This window comes from Chelon labrosus (genome assembly GCF_963514085.1).
Source record: "Chelon labrosus genome assembly, chromosome: 4".
In the NCBI taxonomy this organism is placed as follows: domain Eukaryota; kingdom Metazoa; phylum Chordata; class Actinopteri; order Mugiliformes; family Mugilidae; genus Chelon; species Chelon labrosus.
This window is the reverse complement of record NC_140340.1, coordinates 13690062-13708290: the sequence shown is the minus strand read 5'-3', so window position 1 is coordinate 13708290 and position 18229 is coordinate 13690062. Positions and strand designations below refer to the sequence as shown.

General features: G+C 39.9%; 1 protein-coding gene across 3 annotated transcripts in view; it reads left to right on the top strand.

The window, feature by feature from the left end:
* Positions 1 to 4381: 4381 nt before the first annotated feature.
* atg7 (ATG7 autophagy related 7 homolog) overlaps positions 4382 to 18229 on the top strand; it is a 66077-nt gene continuing 52229 nt past the window's right edge. Inside the window, exons 1-12 of one of the 3 annotated variants that reach the window (XM_084542793.1) lie at positions 4382 to 5154; positions 6378 to 6589; positions 6698 to 6752; positions 7692 to 7809; positions 7916 to 7993; positions 8093 to 8209; positions 8751 to 8897; positions 9042 to 9130; positions 12552 to 12673; positions 13752 to 13842; positions 14283 to 14427; positions 16448 to 16606. In XM_084542793.1, the coding sequence (XP_084398919.1) occupies positions 6418 to 6589; positions 6698 to 6752; positions 7692 to 7809; positions 7916 to 7993; positions 8093 to 8209; positions 8751 to 8897; positions 9042 to 9130; positions 12552 to 12673; positions 13752 to 13842; positions 14283 to 14427; positions 16448 to 16606 (1293 nt within the window). In that variant the 5' untranslated portion in view covers positions 4382 to 5154; positions 6378 to 6417. Of the gene's footprint in view, positions 5155 to 5880; positions 6753 to 7691; positions 7810 to 7915; positions 7994 to 8092; positions 8210 to 8750; positions 8898 to 9041; positions 9131 to 12551; positions 12674 to 13751; positions 13843 to 14282; positions 14428 to 16447; positions 16607 to 18229 lie in introns of those variants that run through there. The other 2 variants (XM_084542791.1, XM_084542792.1) reach the window with 2 other exon arrangements.

Genomic DNA, 18229 nt, shown 5'->3' with positions numbered 1-18229 from the left:
TGTTTTTTGAAAGGCAAACATGAGCCATCTTGAAGCTGATGAAAAAAATCAAAGCACTGCCATGAATTCTTGAGTTATTTGGTTATTTTTCATTATGAAAACAGGATAGGGGACATTAGCTGTACTTTAAAATGTCAAAACACAATTTTTTCTCTCTTGGCAAACCTAGGTGGGTTCAGTCTGTTCATCTGTCACTTTATTCCACCATTCTTTTGGCAGGGGGATTTTTAAGATGCCTGCTTTACAAGATTTCACTGCGTTGTTAAAATCCAGATCTTAACACCAGCAAAAGACAACAGAAAACACCTAATCTGGTTCTTCTCGTTTGTGCTTTGTCATCTGTTTGCTAATACAATCACCTAAATCTACATGAGGACAGTAAAGATATAAACATGAATTAAAACTGGAGCAAATAACGTGTTCATTTCTAACAACATAATTACGCTCTTTGCACTATAAACCGTTCAACATAAACCGTGAAACAAATCTTGTCAACACAAACATCATCTGTGTCGATGCGGCAGCCGATGACAGTAAATCCCCCTGTCAAACTGCAGACGGATTTCGTTTCACTCCCTATTAGGAGATGATTGTCAAAAGCTTTTTACACTCATCTGTTTTATGATATGATGTAGCACATCTTTTTTATATCATCAACCAAAGAGCATCACATATTCTACAATTACGTGAGAAACAATAAATCTGAGACTTGCAATTGTAATTTGTATTGATTTTGTAACGAACACACACAAGTGCATCCAGCAGGCTCTGGAGAAACGAAATGTCAAAACCAAAAAAAAGGCCTATTACCTTATTTCAAATGTAGATAAATGAGGGTTGTAATTACTTCAAATCTAGATGGATCAAGATACCCCTAATGTTTCCTGAGGACAGTGAACACAGACGAGCTGTGAGTCACCGCTCAGCCAAATCAACAAATTAGGCGGGGGTGGGAAGTGAGCTGGAAGAGGTGGTGATGTGAAGACAGGTGTTTTTGTTGAAGTTTTTCTTTCTGTTACTTGAAAAATTGATATCCTCCACCGAGGCACCTTTACTGGATATTATGTTGCACTAAATGTTTTGTCATTGTGTTTTTTTGGACAACATCACAATAAAGTCTAGCTGCTGCCAGGCCTGTTTTATTCCCTGAGTTTTATTACTGACAAGAGAGAGCAAGGGTCTTTGTCTCTGATTGGTATACAGTCTTTTGAGTTATTTTTGGTGGACTTTTGTGCCTTCATTGGTCAGTTCAGCAGAAATGGACACAAAGGAATGAATGCGAGAGGGGACAACCCGCAGCAAAGGGCACACATTGGACTTGAAGCAGGGCCACTGTGTTAAGGACTGTAGTCTCAGTTTGAGGAGCGCTTCATGTGTTTATTATGAGTGGGTGCTCTAATTAACACTTTTAATAATGCTCCTTACTAATGTAAACCCATCATTAAAACCACTGACAGGTGAATACAATTTTCGGCTGGGAAATTTTTGGACCTGGCACTCATGTGGATGTTACTTAGACATTCACCACCCACCTAGACCAGACCAGGCACCCCCACCTTATAGCAATGACACTCTTTGATGGCAGCAGCCATTCCCAGCAGGATGCAGCCCGACACAGGGCACACACAGGGTGTTGACCTGGATCAAGTATCTGTGGGATGCCCTGGAACAAGCCTGATCCACGGAGGCCCCTCCCTTCAACCCACAGGATCCAAAGGCCCCCACTAACAACATTCAGTTGCCAGACACCACAGGACACCTTCAGAAGGCCCATGTCCATTCTCTGATGAGTCAGAACTGGTCTGGAGACACAAGGGAGACCATTATACAAGAATACAATGAAATTTCGTTTGTACACAGTAAGTATAAACACATAGAGCCCACTTGGAGCAGTGGGCAGCCAAATCCCCTTCTCTAACCACTAGATCACAGCTCTGTTTATTATGTACACCTATTTCATATACAGCTAAAACTAAAACTGTCTAATTTAACAGTTCGGCAACAAAGCTACTTGAAGGTTATGGTATTGTTCACATGTAACGTTTACATAAACTGAATAAATAACAGGCTGAAATATCCCGTGTGGTGTCACTAGACAGTAGATAGCAGCTTCACTGTCTTTCATTCAACAAAGAATAAACCTACTGCTAGATTCCTGGGTTTCTTTATGTCAATTAGTTTGTGTTCACTAGACCAGTTTTACTAACAAATGTGCACCAGCAAAAACAAAATGATTGTTGTAGTGTATGACTCGTTGGATTATTATACTTGATGAAACATCAGCCATTTGTCGGTGATGGGCAGCCTAGGTCGGGTGCGCATGCTGCACCGTTGCCACTAGCTGAACCTCTGACTTTTGCTTTTCAGGATGTTCAATCAGTTGCGGAGCTCATTAGTGAGAGATCGCTTTGATTGGCTGCTCTTTTCTTTTTCATCTTTATTTCATCTGAACATCCAAATACAGAAACTGGTCTACAATGAATACACTGGAGACCAACTGGTCATCATGATTCAGGAGAGGTCAGCTCTGTATGATAAACTGCAGCTTCATTACAACCTTACTAGTCCTAGCTGTTTTAATTCCCCTTTTGAATGACGAATACTGACTACTGTCATACATCCATTGCCCACAGGCTAGCCATTGGCTGTGATCGTTGCAAACAACTTTTTCCTTCAGACACAGGCAGTGGGAGGCTATATATCAGAGTCTGCCTTCGTTGGCGTTCTTCGACCTCAGTTTGGTTTGTCCAGGACTTAAGTAGTGCAACACAAATCTAATGACCAAAACTGAGCTGGCATGCTGGGGTCTAGTGCCATTACCCACTTTGCTCAATTAATAAACCAACCTGGGCTGCTATCTCTTCCTATGAATCTACATTCCAGGGTTCTGTTAATTTATCTCTGAGCTTCAAAAGCTGTCCTCTTTTTATTTATTTTTTAATCCTGAGACAATTGTTTTAAATTAGCAGGCTGTTTGCACAATTTGCTCATATCAATGCTGTTTTTATTACAACTAAAGAAGCACCCCCAACAGTAAAAGGCCTTATGGTGGTTGTTACCTTGGGAACAGTGGAAACATTGCCAGCCTACAGAAACTTGACACTGATAAACATATGCCGAACTGTTGGTTGTACAAATATAGCTTTCACACGGCAATTTGCCAAAATCATCACCAACGGTAATAAAAAAAAGAATGTGGCAATATAAACTACATACCCTGGGGAACAATAAAATCCATTGAAAAAACAGTTTCAAGTCGTCAAAGTGGGTAATTTATTTAAGTCAAACATTATATTACAAAATGCAAATGGTTATTTTATTGCAAAGACACCACAGACCTGCATGAGTATCAAGTGTTTTTACCTCATACAACCCCTATCACTTCCACTACATGCTGTAGCACACGTGTACAGTACAAAGTGGCTCTAAGGGCTCAAGCTCCTGGTCTGGAACAAATAAACATTATTATTCAAACACTTATAACTGTAACTGTACATGTATAACTGTAAGAAAAGCTTCCAAGCTCTAATCGCCATCATAATATTCAGTGTCAACTTTCATTGGTTCGTGCTGAAACTATCGGTTTTGATCATGTGTGGGAGGAAAAAAAAGATGTACAGATGATTACTTTTTTATTGATCCATGACTCTTTATTGGATCAGTTATTTCAGAGCTTGATCTCAGGATGTTTGCAGGATTTTTGAAAGAGAGTGAAATTATATTGGTGTTAACCTGAAGCAATCAAGTATATTTTCACTACTTCGAAAACATAGCACATTTAGCATTCTGTAACATACATTTGCTGAAGACATTAACCTAATAAGAAGTTCTATTTGTTGAAGAACAGACAGCAATGAAAGTGAGTTACACAAATTTCCCTGCTCCCACACTCAACAACTCTGAGCAGCATTGCACCATTTATAAAACTTTGCATCCTCATTAGGCAAAATACTTGACTTTTAACCACTTAAAGTAGTTTAAAATAAGTAGCATTAGCTTTTATGAAAACAAACAAGAGCAACACAAAACAAGAAGGTACCTTCTTGTTTGTGTGATCAGCAGTTTACATTGTTCACACCTGCATGAGGGTCACTGTCAGATTTGTTACCACAATTTAGCTGAGGTTGGGTTCATCGAGATAAAGTACACCTGTTCTCCATCTAGCAAACTGAGTGGCGGTAAATCAGTCTCCAAGGATTGGGATTTCACTGCAATAGACCATCGTTCCATGATGCAGTTCATGGATAGTTTGAGTGCTTGTGCCAACGCTTTTGTAAATACGCTACTGTTGACGTTGCTACAGCCAGGAAGTTAGCTTCTAATTTTGCATAATGAGGCATAGAAAGCTTTTAAAACAATATTTTTATTATGGTCATTATTAGAGGTTGTGCTTAGCATGGCTGTGACTACGACTGAATCCTAACCACTGTCACGCCATCAGTATTTTTCTCTGGAAATTTGCGTTTATATTAATATGGGTTTGTTTACTGTTTCAGTATTTTTATCATCTGTGAATAAATAAGTGAAAGTGGATGTCTGTAATTGATTGCAATTTTATTAGTTCTGCCTTTTTTACAAAATTAAAAAGGGATCAACTGCAGAGACTTTATTCGTTGCATTTCTGCGCGGTATTTTTTTTCCCCAGCTGTATAATTTTGAGACGGTCCCTAAAAGGTTGTTGCATTTCTACGGTGTCCAGATGGAGCCAATTTCTGGTTTTCCGGTTTTCCGGTGACGATTCCGATGCAAATTAGCTCGTAGATTCTTTCCTACATCTTCTTAGAAGTGGGATATTGCCTGCTTTACCACTGCGAAATTTTGTCTGTGACTGTTCCGGCAAAACCCACTGTCAGGACATAAAACTACCAAATCCTCGGTGTCTTCCTGGAGCCTTGTATCTCTGTTTTCATCTGTTCCCCCCGACATGAAAAGAAACGGCGCGTACAGGTTTCTGTCAGTCTTCTCCTGCTTCATCGTTTGTGTGTTCTTGTTTTTGTTTTGGTTCTTTATATTTTACTCAATGATGCTTGCACCATAAAACACCTCGAGTGTAGCAGACGAGCTAAAGTGACGGGCTACTTACCCACAGTGCACCGCGGTATTGACAAGTCCCTTGATCACATGATCAGCTTCACCAGGAAGTAAGAATTTATGGTAAGTGCACAAAGCCTGTTATATGTTTGCACATAAATGCGCCCTATCTAGAATAACACTAACCTGAATTATCTGCTTCGTAGTACAGTGCTGACTCGTCTTGTGGTTTGTTTACCCTGAGATTATCGTCGTGTTAAAAAAAACGTTTAAAGTACCTGTTTTTCTCTCAGTGTATTCTCTGTTAATCTAACTTTTTTTGAATAGAAATCGAAAGGTGAAAAGTACCAGACTTCAACTTACATGTCAAGGCTTAAATAATAATAATGAAAAGAATAATCTTTAATTGTTAGAAATCTCTTTTTAGAAACTGCTCAAGCTCAACTGGTCCAAACTGTAGTTGTGTGGTGGATGTTTAGAGATAATATAGTATTGGATTAGATAAACTGATGTACCCTGTGATATGTCAGAGGTCCTGACCATGCACCCCAGAGAACTGTCTCAGAATTAGTTTTACATGTAGTCTTAAAATAGAACCCATTGTATTTATTGTTAAATTCACTGCATGGATATGATACAGCAAATATGATCTGTATACATATGTATTTGTATATAATAAGTTAGTTTTCCTTAATTGTCAGAGTTTATTTGAACTGATGCCATCTTTCTGCAACTATCCTGAGATTTCCAATTTCCAATGCTCATTTAATGCTCGAGTGTTTGTCTGATCGTGTCCTAATATTTGACATACATTTATCAAGTAATCTATTATTTATTTACATAGCCTAAAATAGAATATTCAACAAAGAGATTCTAATATGTACAATACATGACATCGCCCATCTTTATCCCTATTATTATTATTATTTTGTCATGGTTTATTTCAGGCAGCGATAAAACCAAATCAACTATTCCATTACAAAATCATACTGAGTATAAATCTATCATTTCTTTGGCACTGTGATTGGAAAACTGACTAAACAAGCTCTGTATCTCTTTGCCATTTATCTTAATGGGTTGTGTAACAAACTGCACCATCTGAGCTCAAAAGCTTCATTTCTATGTGGGAAGCGGTGGCTCTAGGCCCAAGCCAAAGTTTCTCCGGGCAATACAGTGAGCCCTGAGTTCCTCTTTATGTTCGAGGCACCTTGCTCAGCAGCTGCCACCGTTGGTCTGTGAATAGACGAATGTGAGACACAGTTGTAAATTTCTTTTCTCTCTGTTTGTACGTAAGCTATACCTCATGATGGAGCGTGCGTTGTTTCACTGAGTGTTTCGTTTCACAGCTTGTAGAACTTGGCTGAATTGCCTGCCTGTGAAGTTGTGATGGCATCTGACATAAGTGAAGCGACGTCAACCGCTGCAGAGCCAAAGCTGCAGTTTGCTCCTTTCAGCAGTGCTCTGGAGGCAGGCTTCTGGCACCAGCTCACTCAGAAGAAACTTAATGACTACAGATTAGATGAGAGCCCCAAATGTATCAAAGGATATTACTACAACGGTGAGTACTGTGGGCAGATAGTGTCATTAGAAAGATCACTGCCAAATGTAGCCTTCGCAATAGGAATATATTTCATTATAAAGTTTCGTCTGCATTTATATCTGATAGGCGATCCAGTGGGTTTGCCTACTCGCCTGACTTTGGAGTTCAGTGCATTTGATGTGTAAGTATGATGTGGTATGTTGTGTACACAAATATTACCCTGATCTCAAGCTTTTCTGTTGCTGCTGATTCTCAAAATGCATGTCGCACTATACAAATGTAAATAAAGCCACCAAATCACAACACAGTTCTGCAAAATCCTGCTGTCTCTCTTGACTCTTTTAATACAGACTTTAACTCTAGACTACATCAAACTCTCTTATTTTTCTTGCCTAGTTTGTAAACAGTGGTGAAATATAAGCTTTCTGTGGTCCACTAAAATGGATCTATAGTTTTAAATTATAGCTTTGCGATAGACTGGCGACCTGTCCAGGGTGTACCTCTCGCCGGGATAGGCTCCAGCCCCCCTGCGACCCTTCACAGGACAAGCGGTTACAGAAGATGAATGAATTATTGAATGAGTTTTAAATTATTTCATACAAATAAAGCTCTATTAGCAATGAGATTAAGAAGAAAACAGTAGACAACAATCTTACAATAGCAAAGAATTAAAGCCATAAAAAGGATCACAGAGAGTTAGTATTAGGAGTTATTACTGTTATTATGACAACATTATTATTTTTTACTAGAATAAAAAGCTCTTTGAGATCAAACATCTCTCTTTGTTATAGAATAATGCATTTAAAGTTTCAGCCAAGTAGGTTTAGAGTTGAGCTAAGTTCTGGTTAGGTTTAATATCAGGCCATTTGGAAGCCTGCAGTAAAGTAAATTACCTTCAGGGACCAAAATATTCTTATCAGAAGATCCCATTCCTTGGTATTTCCATAGTTTCCATTTGTCACAGAGTTTGTTTATTTACTTCTAAATGAGGAGAAGAGTGAACCTTTATACTCAACTGTGTTCACATATACAAATTCTGGCATGTTATTTTCTGCTCATTGCCGTGACACTGTAAACATACAGTTTAATCTGATGGTATGTTTTTTTTTTTTGCTGTTAGTGATGGTCCAACCCCAGCTCGATGCTGCCCAGCTGTTGGAACGCTGTATAACACCAACACACTTGATGCCTTTAAGACCATTGACAAGAAGGCTCTGCTGGAGAAAGAGGCCAAGGAGGTAAAAGGCATCCAAAGGGAGCTTAGTACAAACACCTGCCGTAGAATGACTGTGAAATAGACATCATAAATTCTTAGGATGTTTTTCACCTCCTTTTGTTTTGTAGATATGGGATGCCATAGAGTCCGGAGCTGCGTTGAAGGACCCATCTATCCTCTGCAGATTCGTTCTGCTGACATTCGCAGTGAGTGCAAATGACGTCCAATAAATCCGTTATTTGTCTATGTGTGACTGTCTTTATAGTTTCCCTTTTTGTCACTTTGCCCCCTTTGCCTTTTTCCAGGATTTGAAGAAGTACCATTTCTACTACTGGTTCTGCTTCCCCGCACTTTGTTTCGCAGAGGGGATAAAGATTGTCCAGCCGCCGTCTGTCCTGGAACAAGTTTTCTCTGCTAAACAGGTCAGTTATTGGGTCAGCACATTCAGACAGTGCACTCTGAAGTTGTCCTCCTCCAAATTGGGAGTTCAGGTGTGGATGTTCAGTACAAATTCTAGGTGTAAAATTTACAATTGAGCTAGCTGAATAGTGCTTCAACTGGTATTCTGTTACATAAAAAAAAAAAATACTTTTTTTCTTTTTGTTTTCATGTAATTTTATTGTTTTCCATGGCCTTCCCAACTTTGCTAACTTCTTTATTAAGAAGATGATTTGGTTGCAGCCCCTTGAGGCACCTGCCACTGACCTGGTACAGACTTTAAGCCGAGCATGCCTTAATTGTCCTAACTGGTGTATACCTTGCTAGTGAAAATCAAGCTACACTTAAACAACTTCATGTTGTATTTTTAAAATATTGTCATGCTTCATATTTTATTAATTTTCAATATAAAAACAAAATATACTATACACTGAAACTTAGACATATTCTGTCAATTAAAATGACTTTTATGAGTTTTCTATTATTATTATTATTATATTTCTAACTAATTTCCTTCTGTTTCAGATGGCAGCCCTGCAGGAGGCTTATGATGGCCTGTGTATCAAAATGGAGACCACTGCCGTTCCTTACTTCCTGTTGAAATACACAGATGACTCTGTTCAGATGGCTCCACTTGCAGACTGGGAGGCATTTTTGACTGTTAATAAGAAGGTAATTGGATTTAGACAGTTTCTTTGAATACGCTACTGTCATAGATTTGAATACTGCATATTTTCATTCACTTTTTTAGATATACTGAAGATATATTATACAAGAGCATATGCAATGTAAACACACCTTGTTTGGTCTTTCTAGGTGACTGTGGGCGTCTATGATCCGTGTACTCTGTCCCAACATCCGGGCTGGCCTCTGAGAAATCTACTGGCCCTCATAGCTAACCAATGGTAAACCCTATTTCTGTGTGTGTGTGTGTGTGTGTGTGTGTGTCTGTACCTAAGCTGGGAGTAAATGAGGAAATTCTCTGGAGGGCTTGCGCTGTATGTTCTCATTGTGAAACTGTTTTGCTGTGTGGTGTATTTCATCATGAATGTTTTTCACCCCAAACCGAGTGTTTTATGTTGGCACAAATTGAAAGACAGGAAATTTAGCTAATTTCCTGATCTTGAAGTATCGGGGCACAAGGATTTGTTTTATTGGTTCTGTATCAACCTCCAGAAAACAATGGCATTGTTTAAATAGCTGTGTGTGATCACAAAAGCTAAATCTAAACTCAAACTTAGATTAGATTAATTACAGTTTATTTGTAGATTGGTAGCCCTTGCTTAAGGAAAATGACACACGGTACATTTTACTAAACGTCTGTTTTTCCCAAATGGCTCACACCATGACTTTAAAATAAGACAGACTACCCACACCGTTTGTTTAAACTAGTCATCTTTGTTTGAACATGATGTATCATGACGTCATCGCCGGCTAATTTTACCCACCGGAAGATTTCCAGGATAATCCCATGATGCCTTTTAAAAAAGACATCGTAACACTTGTCTGCACCTGTATGTGTGACTGTATGGACTGTGCTGTTGCTCAGTCTGGGTGAAAATGACTGGTTAACCTATGTCTGACCCAACACCAGCTGCTGTCTGCAGACGCTATGAGTTATGGTACGGCATGCAGCGTATCTGCATCATCTTGAGCCTTCTGAATCTGAATTATGTTTATTTTTATTTTTTTTAAACATGGTTTTGAAAGCTTTATTGCTGACTGTGGAGTTTAATTTTTTTTTTAATTCTTACTTTGGCCAGTGCTATTAAAAATGCCTGTCTCTGTCTGTGTTTATTGTTTGGAAGAGCAGGAACAGACTTGGAAGCGAGATAGTAGGAGAGATTTATCAATTACTCCCACTACTAAATGGTTTTGGTCTTGGTATTGAGGTGAGACATAAATTAAACATATCACAGTTTATTTTTTAGTGAGTAACAGGTATATTATAAATGATGATGTTACAGCTTATGAATTGCTAAAGATAACGGACTCAAGTTGAAATGGTTTTTATTTTTTCCCATGGATAAATATATCCGGCCAAAATATTTACAGAAGAGCTATTTCAGCACAAGGGTGTGGATTTGCTGTAAGCTGTACGACATATTTAATCATTTAATCAAGAATTCTGGCATGAGCTTGTTCAAATATTTGCACAAAGGCGAGGAGCGTGGACAGGCGCTGCAGATGTGATTTTATGTCAGCTGGTTTTATGATTATACCACTTGCAAGAATTCTCATTTAGTAACACAGTCAACATGCCATGGTCTTTGAAATGCGTTGCCGGCAAATGTAAAATGAGCACATGGTTTTAAAAAATATACACTTAGTGTAATCGTCACGTGTTTTTATTTGTACTATTTTTAGTTAAACATGTTTAAATGTCAGTTTAACATAACTTAAGTGTTATCGCAGGATAATAAAGTAAGTATGTGTACCGAAACACTGCATGGGAAACTGATCAGGCATAACATTATGACCTCCTTCCTAATACTGTGTATGTCTCCCTTGTGCCTCCAAATCAGTTGTGACTCATCAGAGAATGGACATGGACCTTCTGAGGGTGTCCTGTGGTGTCTGGCTACAGAATGTTGTTAGTGGGGACATTTGGGTACTATGGGTTGAGGGGAGGGGCCTCTGTGGATCATCCCACAGATACTTGATCTGTTTGGGATCTAGTGAATTTGGAGGCCAGGTCAACACCTTGTTGTTTTGGCTGAACGTTGTATAGTGGTGGTTAGCTACTGATGAGGAACTAAGACTGCGTTGCAGTGTCTCTGTTGGAATCAGTTTCATAAAATATTCTATCAGTTTGGAGATATCATAATAATACCTACAATAAAAAAAAATGGCCACTCTTTTGTTTGCTTGGAGCTAATTCATATTGTTGCCCCTTATGTTAACTTAGCTTGTTAAGTTTAGCAGGTAGGCGTTGTGTCTTTGCTTGTTTACTCTCGGCTAACTATGCATTCAAAGGGAACAAGGAATCTGCAGGTTCTCACATGGCGATCGAAACAGAAAGTGGAGAAAAGAGGACGACAATGGAGGATCTGGGTTTTGTCTGACTGTGTCAGGTGTTATAACTGCAGGACGTGACCAGACAATAAGTGTCTGCCAAAGTAAAGGCATTTTACATTAAAAGTCCACTTTAATACCACACAACCGCATCTGTGGTGTTCCCTCAACACTTGCTTAATTCAGAAGCCTCCTACAAACTAGAATCCCAGAGTTATGCCAGCGTCGATTATCAGCATGCAATGCCAGATTATCATTATAATATGCGTCTTATCACACAAAGGAAACAATTTACTGTAGAATTTGACAAATTGTGAGCTGTTTAGAGCAAATCACATCATGCACTTAATTAATACAGACTGCTGTGATTTATAGGTATTGAGCATCTGCTTTACTGTGTTCCAGACATTGTTGATCATCCTGCTTTGTTTCATTTGTCTCAAATAACAAGTATGAATTTAAATCTAAGTCGTATTGTAATACAAACGTTAATACAGAACATAACACTAGACAAGATGATCAGCTTTTATTAGCATCTGCTAATCTCTGCACACTGATCTTAATAATGTCATAGAAATGAATAAAGCATCATTTCATTTCATGTTTCATCATCATCCAAGAATGCCAGTCAAATTATCCCTGCCTGTAATTATAGCTCCATTAGCTCAAACAGGTCACTATTTTCCCTACAGTGTTTATTTTTTCTGGCACTTGTTCAGTTATTTCAAAAAGATTTTTATTGCATGAAGCAGAAACTCCCCATCGAGTTAGACAATAATGTTCAGCGATGCCAGTGACTTATCAGCGGCAAATAGACAGTTCGCTGTCACACTCTGCCGATCGAGCCAGTTTTTATTATTTATTTTTTTATTTATCTAACACAAACCTCATCAATCCTGTGCTTGACTACACTCTCTCTCAGTGCGAAACATAAACTGTTGACACTGGCTTAGACGGGTGAAGATAGATTTACAATGCAGCCGTGATGTCTCGCTTATTCACTTGTTTCTCTTGAGTTTGATTGTGTAAACTGACAAAGTCATTCAGCACCATATTAGGTGAAACGCGTCGGTATGTGCTTATGCGTTGATAATGGTGTTGTGTGTGTGTGTGCATTCATGTGTGAGCTGTTCCTCCAATCAGAGAGAGAAAAGTCGTTACACGTTAATTTTACCATTACTGTGTCTGCGAGGCTTTTTATTTCTCCTTTACACTTCTAATCTTTAATCTGTGCCTGATGTGTTCTTGTACTTGTTTTGTGACTGTTGCATCTCTTTTCTGTGTCTGTGTCTGTGTGTGTGTGTGTGTCAGGGGCTCTAAGCTGGACGCAGTGGAGGTGCTGTGTTTCAGGGACAGAACTCTGCAGGGAAGCCGCTCCATACACCACAGTGTCATCTTCCAGGTCAAACTGCCTGAACTTCCACACAACTCAGGTGATGTTTTTCTCTTACGTGCGTCGTCGTATTTGTGCACTTAACATTGCGAAACGTGAATGTGTGTCCTGGCATCTGTATGTTAATGTGCGTGTGTGTGACCTTGTGTGTACTTATGTGTTTATTGTAACTGATATGAACCTGCAATCTATCTTCTTCCTCTTTAAGACACGCTAATCCCGCAAATTGTCTCTATTATTCCTTCACCTGCTGAATAAGGAATGAGAGTAATTTAAATGGTAATAGCAGGGTGGGAAAGGGGCTAACGCTGTGATCTGTGAAGGTTTCTGTCAGATGAGTTCAGATGGGGTATCTTTGTTTTCCTCAGTCTACCTCTTCAGCTTCATCGTGGCTTTCAGTTAACTCACAGAGGACGTATTAATGCAACAAAAATTGATTCAGCTATTGAGTTTGGTTTTGCATGGACAAATTTGGCATTGTTTTGAAAAGGGATTAACGAATCCACCATGGCCCAACTTTTCAGCTACACCAGGCTTAGATAAGCCTCCATCCGTATTCTGAAAGGGGAAGTGGAGATAAACGTATCCCATAATTGAGTGAATTATTAAAATGCATTAAAACGGAGTTGACTGCACTGCAGGATGTGTGCATCTGGCAGCCAAAAAGAGCAAACAAGGAAGGCAGTCCAGTGTAATATCATAACTGTGTGGGAGGGCTGCAAATAAATCTGTTGGCCGCTCAACATTCCTGCAGACTGTCTGTGACTGGACAAGCCAGAACTAGTACAAAGACAACTTAATGAGAATAATCAGATTTTAATGTAAATAAAGGTGTTGTTTTTTTAATTATTCAGAGAGCATGAGGTTGAAATTTAGAAGTCTAAAATATTTATTTTTAATCTGGGAAGATAATAGTTTATCACTGAGAATAAATGTTGGTTGTTGGGTTTATCATTTTTTTTTGTGTGTGTGCGTCACAGGACAAACAAAAAACAGCTCATATACGGAAGTGGTCCAAATAATTTATCTCCAGACGGACCTAGAGTCTGAAACCCGCAGCAGGCACTCGGGTGACTTTTACTGACTTTTTCCACTGTAAATCTATTTTTCTTTTAAAGTGTGCCCAAAGAGTGTAGGTTGGGAGAAGAACCCTAAAGGGGCCATGGGACCCAGGATGGTCAACCTCAGTGAGTGCATGGACCCTAAAAGGTAACATACATCATTCAGATGTGTTGAAGTGTTATGTGCTTATAACAAGACACAATTGTTTCATTCACCTATATAAATCCAGAAATGTCACATATCCAGTTTTATATCCACATTGTTTTCCTCTGTTTCATTTTTGCTTTTTTGTGTTAAGGGCACTTACTTCAGGATTAGAGCCACCAGTTGTTTATCTCTAGGCACTGAACTTTATATTTGGGGACAGTGGGCTGCCAGAGAAATGCAGTCAAGTCATGCAGTCAAAAAAACAGTTGCATTGTTAATTGCACTTATTTGTGTGACAATTACTCATCAGCTAAAATGTATGCGTTGCTAATGTGTGACTAGACTTTGTTGGCCTATAACCGTTGCTGCACGCATTCCAGTTGTGCATCTTTTAAAACGAACCCTGAGGTCTTCATTTGATGTCAATGGTTTGCCTCCAGGCTTGCAGAGTCCTCGGTGGATCTGAACCTGAAGCTGATGAGATGGAGACTGGTTCCCTCCTTGGACTTGGACAAAGTGGTCAACACAAAGTGTCTCCTCCTGGGTGCTGGGACGCTGGGCTGCAATGTGGCCAGGACTCTCATGGTGAGGGTGAAAAAACAAACAGATTGACAGAGAGAGAGAGAGAGATGAAAATGTGCTGGAAGTTAACATGGTGTAAATTTAACAAAGAAAAAACATGAATATTAATATTTTGTGATATTTAAATGTGCCATATTGAGTTATCCAGGGGCGGCACAGTGGGGTTGTGGTTAGCATTGATGCCTTAGAGCAAGAAGGTTCTGGGTTTGAATCCATCGGCCGACTGCGGCCTTTCTGTGTGGAGTTTGCGTCGGTTCCTCCCACCACCCAAAGACATACATGTTAGGTTAATTGGTGATTCTAAATGGGCCGTAGGTCTGAGTGTGAATGGTTGTCTGTCTCTCTGTGTTAGCCCTGTGATAGACTGGCGACCTGTCTGGGGTGTACCCCACCTCTCGACCAATGACAGCTGGGATAGGCTTCAGCCCCACCATGACCCTCCACAGGACAAGCAGTTACAGAAAATTAATGAATGAATTGAGTTATCCACCTTGGTATAGAACATTGTTTTGTCTATGTTCTGTCTACAGTGTAGCTCACTGGGGCTGGGGCTCAAACAGTATCTTATTTGACTGTAGACAGCAGTGCTATGCCTCCATATTCACGAGGGTCAGTGCCTTGCTCTTAGAGTCGGAAACTGTCAAGATTGACGTTTTTTTGACACAAGGATATTGTTATCCAACAAGAGTACTCTGTTCTGTACAAAACTCTCCAACATCTACTACCAAGCGAGCTGGCTTGACAGAAATATGCAGTTAACTCAGGATTTTCCCCACACTGTGTCAAAAACCCTGCCAGTAGAGTGTCTGGATTTAAGTGGGATATATGTAACTTTTCCAACCTGCCACCAGCACTTTAATAATACTCCACTTGCTGGAACTTGTCAGTTGATATAAGGTCTTGGCAAATAGTAACTCATTTGATTGTCAGTGCACCACACCTGTAAAAAAACAAAACAAAAAAAACAACAAAACATACAAGGTCAACTTCGCTGATAACTGTTTTCAGCTCTAGAGATGTAGTCTGTACTTTTTCATGGCAGGCGGCACAGATAGCCTTCACCCAAACTGATCCGCTGTCAAACTACCAGGGATTTATTTCAATCTTGTATCCTCCTCGCTCGTCCTTGCTTACACTCCCTCGAGCTCCATTTTTCTGAAAGCGCACCGTGAAATTTGCTGCTTACTGTAAATACTTGCTCCATGTCTTGCTTTGCTTTGCTCTGTTCGTCAGATTTTAGTAGAACTTTAGTATTGTCGTCACATGCAGACCACATGTATCTATGTAAAAACACCTATCTAAGCTGGTGCTTGTTAGAACGCACTGCTCTACAGTAACCTTGTCAGAAGCAGTGACTTGAGATGCCTTTAAATTATTAACTTGACAAAAGGTTCGGTTTCCTCTGGTAGCCTTTTGGATTTTAAATACTTTCCACATACCACAACCTGCTACTTATGAAGTCATTAATTAAAAATTTTAAAAAAAAGTTTGATTCTTTTGAATGTGCCAAACCTAGAATAATTATAGAACTAATTAGACAGGTGTGTTTCTTTGATTGTGGTACAAAGCTAATTAGCGAACTAAACAAATGACTGCACTGGAGCGCTCCAGCGTATTGCTGCTTGCAAGTATAATGTAAGTTTGAATTCACATCAATGCTCCTTACTTTTGGCTGTGATTTACTTTGCATAGCACACTTTCCCAGGTGGACTCTCAGTAACTCCTGGTGTAATTGATAGCATGTTGTAACACCCTCTTGTGTGTTTCAAGAGGGTGACATTAATGAAAAACTGAAACTATAACAATACCCTTGTATTACTTGCATCTGTTGTAGCTGAGGTAAAGTGGAATGCGTACAAGTATTAATTTTGAAATGCACACGGGAGCACTAACATCCCACTCGCTGTCACTGGAGCCGCTTACAAAGTGCAGCTCGTATTGTTCATGTCGATAAATGGCTGTTAAGTGTCTCAAAATAATGTGGTGGAAAAAAGACAAACTGTGTTTCTCCTTTGTTCTGCAGGGATGGGGAGTGAGACGCATCACCTTTGTCGACAATGCAAAGATCTCCTATTCCAATCCAGTTCGGCAGCCGCTCTATGAGTTTGAGGACTGTCTTGGAGGAGGCAAGTCCAAAGCCATGGCAGCTGTTGACCGACTTACCAAAATCTTTCCTGGTGTGGTGAGTCAAATAATAACACTCCATCTGTGGATTTTTGTTTCTCGGGAGCTTATTCATAATGTAATCATTGTGCTTTGTCTTGTATTTCTGTTTAAATGGTCGGGTCTAGGATGTGATGGCCACACCGTGGAGAAAGTTAATTAATGCTGCTGATTCCATTACTCTCATAATTAATGTTCTGGTGGCAAATAAAAAAGCAGCCAAACACTCACAGCAGGGCTCTGATTGGGTTTGAAAGACGGCAGATGTTAATAGTTACATGCTCGAGATCTGTACACGCCAACCTTTTTGACTTAGGACCCCTTAAAATGAAGCAGAGCCTTGTCGTCACAGATTAATGCCTCTGTGTGAAGAGTTCAAGCAGAGAGAGATTTTTTTTTGCTTCCCACAGTGGGTCATTTGGGTGCTTTGTAAGATCCCGGAAATAAAGAAGAGTGGGTGAGAGTGTAAAGTACAGTATATCTGGGTGAAAGGTAGATTAGACAATCAATGTGACCCTCATGTACAGTAAATAGGAAACTACTGTCGGAGATGTCAGCTCTATAAAACTTTTGAAACTGGAGGAAACATCATGTCTGGCTCTGTTAAAAGGTTACAGAATCATCTTAGCTGTAGCTCTAAAGCTCAGAGTATTACCTCTTAGGATGAACTTATAAAGGCTGTAGTACTGGAGTTGTAACTCTGGTACAACTTTGCCAATGGTTGTGATAGTCTTGCGTTCTCATGTTATTACTCTGCCGGGGCCTCTAAAGTCGCGGGTATGGAGGTTCCGGGTGTCAAGCTTACTCATGATCTTCAATCTCAGGTCAGCTGCCCTTGTGTTAATCTGGGAAGGACTTGGTTCCCAATATCAGATGGTGGGAATGATCATATCTCCCCCCTGACCTGTCGTCCCGGCTCACCCTTACAATAGCATTTGTGTTGTACCTCATCAATCTCTAGCTGTGATAGCAGTTGGCGTTTTCGGATATTGGAACACTGAGTTACTGGTTGTTTAGATGAAAAACTTGATGTTGTCTAAGCGATCTAGCCACTTATACCGATCAGGCAAAACATTATGACCACCTTCCTAATATTGTGTAGGTCTCCCTTGTGGCTCTAAAACAGTTCTGACTCATCAGAGAATGGACATGGGCCTTCTGAGGGTGTCCTGCAGCAAAATGTTGTTAGTGGAGGCCTTTGGGTCCTATGGGTTGAGGGGAGGGGCCTCTGTGGATCAGGCTTGTTCCAATGAATCCCACAGATACTTGATCAGTTTGGGATCTGAATTTGGAAGCCAAGTCAACACCTTGTGCTGTTTTTCATGTTTTTTTTTAGTTGTTCCTGAACCGTTTTTGTGTGTATGTCTGTGTCAGGCTGCATCCTGCTGGGGATGGCTGCTGCCATCAAGGAGAGTCATTAGGCGCGTTCGACTTCATGCAGATCTGTGCAGATCTGACTTGACGTGATGCATGCTGGGTAGAACAAGTTCATTTTAACCAATCATATTCAAGATCTATGAGCATGACAACCCAGCATGCATCACGTCAAGTCAGATCTGCACAGATCTGCATGAAGTCGAACGCGCCTATTGCTATGGGGTGGCGGTGCCTGGTCTGGTCTAGGTGGGTGGTACATGTCTAA